The sequence below is a fragment of the Benincasa hispida genome, chromosome 8 (assembly GCF_027475165.1).
Source record: "Benincasa hispida cultivar pf3 chromosome 8, pf3_genome.v1.1, whole genome shotgun sequence".
NCBI lineage: Eukaryota > Viridiplantae > Streptophyta > Magnoliopsida > Cucurbitales > Cucurbitaceae > Benincasa > Benincasa hispida.
In genome coordinates this window covers 46526021-46532912 of record NC_143485.1, presented here as the reverse complement: position 1 = coordinate 46532912, position 6892 = coordinate 46526021, and the positions used below count along the sequence as shown (strand labels likewise).

General features: G+C 34.6%; 2 protein-coding genes across 2 annotated transcripts; one reads left to right on the top strand and one right to left on the bottom strand.

The window, feature by feature from the left end:
• The first annotated feature begins 399 nt into the window (after positions 1 to 399).
• Positions 400 to 2803, top strand: NDPK2 (nucleoside diphosphate kinase 2). Its single transcript, XM_039021007.2, has 7 exons — positions 400 to 849; positions 944 to 1000; positions 1260 to 1346; positions 1841 to 1921; positions 2023 to 2135; positions 2227 to 2276; positions 2560 to 2803. The coding sequence occupies exons 1-7, from the start codon at positions 622 to 624 to the stop codon at positions 2625 to 2627; spliced, it is 684 nt and encodes a 227-aa protein (XP_038876935.1). The 5' UTR covers positions 400 to 621; the 3' UTR covers positions 2628 to 2803.
• Positions 562 to 4610, bottom strand: LOC120069295 (uncharacterized). The gene is made up of 2 exons (XM_039021008.2): positions 4423 to 4610; positions 562 to 3493 (listed from the first exon to the last, which is right to left on the bottom strand). Exons 1-2 carry the CDS (start codon positions 4511 to 4513, stop codon positions 2997 to 2999), a joined length of 588 nt encoding a protein of 195 aa, XP_038876936.1. The 5' UTR covers positions 4514 to 4610; the 3' UTR covers positions 562 to 2996.
• Positions 4611 to 6892: the final 2282 nt, after the last annotated feature.

Here is a 6892-nt window from a genome sequence, read left to right as displayed (position 1 = left end):
TTTGAACATTCAATTAAGATCGATCAACTTGCTTGATGAGTATTCAAACCTTGAGTAGAGGACTAGTTTTCCTTACCTCCTAGTATGTCATCATAAGGTAACCTTATCCAACTCTCCTTGTAGTCGTGCCGATTAATTTTAGGAGTTTTAAAGTTCAAAAAAATAAAGGGTTTCTAATTCTCGAATTACTAGGATTTTCATATCAACACTCCTAAAATATAGATAAGAAAATATAGAAACCAATAGATTAAAGTGATATTTATAAACTTAATTATTAAAAAATAAAAAAAATAAAATAGTTACCAAAAGAATCTAAATTTTTAAATTTTTTTTGGACAAAATATAAAATTGAAAAATCGAATATTTAATCTCGAATTTATCTCCATGCTTGGATTTCCCATGACCCTTTAATTTAACCATTCGGAAGAAATATTTTTGAGGTAGAAACAAAAACAATTAACTACCAAAAGGGGAAAAAATTATAAACGCATGATGTAAAAAGTTAAAATTTTATATATTTGAAAATCCTTGTGAAAAGGGAGTGGGACTGCAGGCGAAAGCAAGAACTTTGCCTCTGTACTTTTACCTTTTGGATTGGGCTTTTTCCAATAAGAGGGCGAAATGGAAGCTGTGGCCGTCTTCGGAAGAGGAGCTCCGCCACTTCTCCGGCCGCCGACCAGAACCTTTTGCAGCTTAACCCACTCCCGGACGGCCGCCCTACGCCGTCGTGACCTTCTTTCAGCATTCCCTTCGAATTCCCATCTCTTCTCCAAAATTTCTACTCGTTCTCGTGCTTCTTCCATTGACAATGAATCCTTCATCTTTTTGCCCCATTTGGTTGCCTCCCTGGTTTGCTCACTTTTCTTTCTCTTTTTTGTTCGATTCAACTGGCCTTTAATCAGTCTATTTTCAGATTAATCGATTTTTTACTTTTGAGGTGTAGGAGCGAGTCGACCAGACTTACATTATGGTGAAACCTGATGGTGTTCAACGTGGCCTTGTGAGTTTCCTTTACGGCCTGATAATTTTGCCCTTAATTTCTGGGTTTTCCCTCTTTTTCTCTCTGGTTGTTGTTCAGCTCCTGTGCTATTAAGGTTTCAATTCTTGAATGTAAGTTCATTTGTGTTGAATAATGTCAAATTAAAGAGGAAAAAACAGAAATAGAAATGAAAGAATCCATATTTTCTTCCGTAATTATAGCGGAGAACTGCTTGATGTGCATTCTGAAGTTTCCTTGGTTTAACTGATTTTGTTGTTAGGTTGGAGAGATAATTTCGCGATTTGAGAAGAAAGGGTTTAAGCTTACTGGCTTGAAACTCTTCCAATGCTCTAAGGATTTGGCTGAGGTTTGTCATTCTCCATGATGTTTCAAAGTTTCTTGGAGAATTTGAATTTTGTTTTAATTTAGGCTTTTTTAAACCCCGCTCGGTAATCATTTAGTTTTTGAAAATTAAGCATATTTCCTCTCAATTTCTTACCATGGTTTGCACCTTACTTAAATAAGTTGAATTCTCAGGCAAATTCTATAAACAAAAACAATTTGACTTGGTTTCTAAAAATAATGGTAAAAAGTAGATGACAAAACGAAAAGTTTAGAGGTGGAAGATGTGTTTATAGGCTTAGTTTTAAAAAACTAAAAACAAAAAACCGAATGATAACCAAAGGGAGCCTAAAGTATTTGAGTTCTATAGGCTTAATTTTCATTTCTATATAAATAATTTGAAAGAATATTTCATAAGCTAATTGGTCGTTTGAGACTTCCATTAAACATTCTCCTTTGATGTCTTTCTCAACCATGGTTTTGTTGTCTCTCTAGTCAACTAGTCTTATATTATTACAGGAACACTATAAAGATCTCAAGGGCAAGTCCTTTTTTCCTGGTTTAATTGAGTACATAACATCAGGTCCCGTTGTGTGTATGGTATGTTTCTCATAACTCTATTTCTGATGTATTCTGGCCTGCTATAAAAAATAAATAACTATCTTGTAACTTTCCTGTCAACGTTAATTGTGTTTATTTAGGCATGGGAGGGTGTTGGTGTTGTGGCGTCAGCACGTAAGTTAATCGGAGTTACAAATCCTCTCGAAGCTGAGCCAGGAACAATAAGAGGGGATCTTGCTATTCAAAAAGGAAGGTTGGGCCTTATAAATTTTGATTCTTGGTGTAATTTTTTGTATGCTATTGTATGTACATTAGAATGAACTTATTTTTGAAATTCTTGGCAGGAATGTGATTCATGGGAGTGATAGTCCTGAGAGTGGCAAGCGTGAAGTAGGTAAGAAGCACTGTGTGGTTTTGAAAAGGGTCAACTCGTTTACATTCTCGATAACAATACTATAATCAGTGGATTTGTTGTTAGGGTAAAATTTTCATTTTTCAGAGGTTAGAAACTACAGAAGATAAATCATTTTTCTTGTGCTCATTGAATTGTAGTTGGTAGTCTTTTACTGAATTTAGTTTAGGTTCGCATAACTGACTTTACACCATTAAGTTTATTAGCAATTCCTTTAAATGGACTAAGAATTCTTGAGAGTACATTAAATTTTGCGTCTATGCAGCTCTCTGGTTCAGAGAAGGTGAATTGGTAGAGTGGGAGCCAGCTCTTGTACCATGGCTGATAGAGTGATGGTGTCTATGAAGCATCCATGTACTCAGTGAAAATTGTGAGCATTCTTGTCTGTAATCTTGAATTATAGAATAAGATGTCAGCAGAGCCCTGTAATCTTCCTCACAGAACTTTTTATCCAAACAAAAAAGGAGAAATCCATTTTGAATGTTAAGACTCCAAAGAAATTTTCATCATAACTGGTGAATTAGAAAAAATCAGTCACATCATAATTTCGCTCATGTTCAGATATAATAATTATACATTTCCCCTACATTCTGCATAGTGGCCATTACAACATGATTTAAACAGATTTTGAAGATGTGAATGAAAACTCATTGCCAGAGGGGACTGAATCTGGAATGGCTAATGTTTGATCATGCCACCAAGTTATAGAACCTCTTCCGGTAACATTGTCGACAAACCAATGGATTCTTGCTCTGAATGTAGCTCGATATTGGATGTAGACTGAGATGCACTAGAACTCGGTGATATAACTACACAACAGAAGTCTTCCGTTGTCATTGGCTCCTCCATGATTGTTGAAATTCCTGGAGAATTCTTGAATTTAGAGAATAGGTAAAGAATAGAGTTCTTCATCCTGCGCTGTGTTGAATATTCTGTTGATTGACAATTCTCAGAAATTTCAGGTGTAGAGGTAATACTTGTAGTCGAATAATCTGAATCTACAGTCATGAAATCTTCTTTAGTTGACTCGGCTAACTCATTAGAATTCTTAGAAAAACTTGTGCATGCCTCTGTGTTCATTGCCTCATTGCACGATGAACTTGAGTTAGAATCAATTTCTCCATCCTCTAAGGCATCTTCCTTTATGGGTGGACTTGAGTTATGTTGAGAACCGTGTTTAAGCTTCATTAAGGTAGTCTCTGCAAGAAGAAAGAGAAACTAAATAACTTCAAAGAATGTTGTTATACGATTGTTCTAATAAAATAAGTCTTAGAACCCAAAATCTGAAATCTTAACGTACAACACCATCTCATCTCCCACATCAGATTCTGGGCTGCAGTCTAATCTTAAAAGGAAAGTGAAGTGAATCATCCATGCCTAAGACAAGTCCAAAAGCTAACCGAAATGATCAGATAGAACTTTGTTAATTCCAACGAAGCACTACAGTTTCCATCACTTATAACTTTAACATCCTTGATATGAAAAATCATAAGAGCATATTTTTATTTACAATAGGGGCATGGAGATTTGAACTCCACACCTCAAAAAAAAATGGTAGATGTCAATTATCTACTGGAACGCAACACTAAAACCTGAATAGACTCCGATAAAAATGAGCTATGACCCGGAAAATACCAGCTCTCAAATACATAAACCGACACAGCAGGTCCAGCTTCTGTTAAGTTTTAAACAGTGAAAAGAAAATTCAAGAATCATTCTCGACAATCAATACCAAGTAACATGATAATATCCTTGTTCTTTATGGTAACTAAATACATCTAATTGTTCCTGATTCTTAACATCCTTAAAAACCAGATCTTCAACAATTTCCACTACTAACCAATTCAACTTACCACTTTCGATCAGAATAGACATCGATTTTCACTCTACTAAGTGGCTAAAAAACCGAAAAACTAAAAGAAGACAAAAGAACAAGGCATCCCAACATGACATTTTTCAAATCCAAACAATAATTAATTTCCGGAAATTGGAAAAAAGCCAATCATAACATATAAATTTCAGTAAGAACTCAAAAAAAAAAAAAAAGGTGGGGGTTACGAGACATCGGCAGATTATAGACGTGAATCAATAATTAGATTAAAAAGAAAGATTGAGATAGAGAACGAACCATAGATGGAGAGACAATCATCTTTAAGAATCTTGGAAGGCGGCCGCTCCAAGGAATCCAATGAAGAAGACGATCTGATTCTCCCGAACATCGTCTCAATCAGTAATCCCTCGACAGCTTCCTTTGGAAGAAGAAATTAAAATGCGGATTTCAGATTTCAGATTCCAGTGGCGCGCTAATGAATCGAGAAAAGGCGGGAAGCTTGCTTCACACTCTTTTAACCGGTCCGGATTGGGCTTTCTTGGGCTTATATATTATGGGCCGTTTCTTTTTGGGCTTATAATGACCCATCTATTATGAATGGGCCAATTCAGACGTTAATAGCCCTTTTTTGCAGGATATGTTGCCTAATGTCTAATGAACATTAATGTTGACAGAACGCCGAGACTCAATTTTATAGAAAGGTGGATGAAAATATGGGTAAAATCTCACGCTGATGAATATTTTAAAAAAATTATAAAAAATATAAAAAGAACAAAAAAAAATATTTACTTAAATTATTAAACAAACATTTTACATTTTTTAACATACTTATTAACTATATTATATTTACATTAGTGACATTTTTGTGTTTAATTTTTATCTTTTATTATTTTTCAACAATATAATGGAAATACTAATTTGATCTCTCATGTCGATGTTGCATGTACTAAAATGTGGAAACATCAATAGAAATATTGACATGTTACATAAATTTAATATCATGACCTATGGTAGCTTTTTAATTAGAAATTTGTACAAAACTTACCCATATATAAGTATATGCCTTTCGAATAATGACCTAAATTCTTACGACATGACCCAGGCTCCATTGTGAAGAAACCTTTATAATAATATTAGCCGTAGTTGAGTAAATATTTGCTTGTAATTGGTTAAGAGTTCTATATTCTTACAATTATTAAGGGGTTGTTTGGCCTTAGAGTAGAGTAGGGTGGAGTGGGTTATTGTTTGAGGCTCCAGAGTAGGGTGGAGTGGGTTATTGTTTGAGGCTCCAACTTTTATATCCCAAATTAACAACAATATTTACTATTCTCTAATCCACGATTTCTACAGTGTTCACTATTTGCAACCTCTCGGTTTCATCTCTCTTGTTTCTTGGCTCATCTCTCCCGTCTCTCTTTCTTCTCTGTCGATTGTAATGCTCAAGTCTTGGCTCGTCTCTTCCATTTATGTCGATTCCACTCCTCATATATGCTTTTTCTCTCTATCTTCTCCGTTGATTCCACTCTTTAGATGTACTTTTTGTCTCTTTCATCTCTGTCGATGCCACTCCTAAGATCTAGTTTCGTGTCTCTTCATCTCCATCGAAATTAGATCTGTATCCTTAAAGCCCTTAACTTTATTTCATCTAACCCTTCACAGATCTATAAATCTACGTTTAGGGTAGTACTCCTCTTGCATATTTTTCTCTAGATCTGATTGAGGTTTTGTCTGACTTCCTCCTTCTCGTTATTGTTCCAAATGCGTCCATTCCTTCTTCCCTTTGTCGATTCAAATAAAGGATTCCCTTGCCGCTCCAAATGAAGGATTTCCTTTGCCGCTTCGTTCGATTTTCTCATTCTATCTATCATTTCATCGATTTTCTCTTGTTTGGTTGAGGAATGATTTTGCTTGGTGGAGGGCAAAGGTTCTCGTTTGGAGAGTGGTAGGGGCTGAAGGATCCATTGTGGAGCTTGGTGGGGGGGATGAGGTATAAGGTAATTTTCTTTCCATTTCCCAGTCGATGATGAGGTCCTTTTTGTTTTCCCAATTTTAGCTCAAAAGTTTCAATAGCTTCAATTTAGTTTTATATTTTCGATTGAAATTTTTGTAAATTTTTGTCTCTGTTTGTCCATTGCTGGTCTCCGATGGATGATTTCATATTAATTGTTTGTCCATTTTGGTCTCTGATTGTCCATTGTTTGTATATTATTTGTCCATTGTTTATCCATTTTGGTCTTTGTTTGTCCATTTTGTAAATTTTAGTCACGTTTGTCCAATTTGTAAATTTTGGTCTCTGTTTGTCAATTGTTTGTCTATTTTGGTCTCTGTTTAAATGGATTCACATTTGTATGTCACATCCCCTTGTTTTTTTAGGTTTCTTTAATGTATTTTAGATTGATTGACAGTAGTAGTTTGGTACTGTTTATTGGATTTATCATTGACATATCCCCTATTTTTATAATGGTTTATTGTATATTGTGTTGGATTGTATGTCCTAAAATTTGCCGTTTGTAAATATTAAACATATTCTATTTGCAGTAAAGAGTTTGATGGGTTGTATGTCCTAAAACCCGCAGTTTGTTAATATTAAATATATTTTATTTGCAATAAAGATATTATTGAGGTTTATTCCATAAAACTATTATTGAATATGTAAATTGCACTTGTCAAGACTAAATCCAATAAACTAAGATCCATGGTTATTATATGAATACTTGGACTTTATATGGAGACATAAAAATGGATCAAGTTCAAATAAATAGTCAAA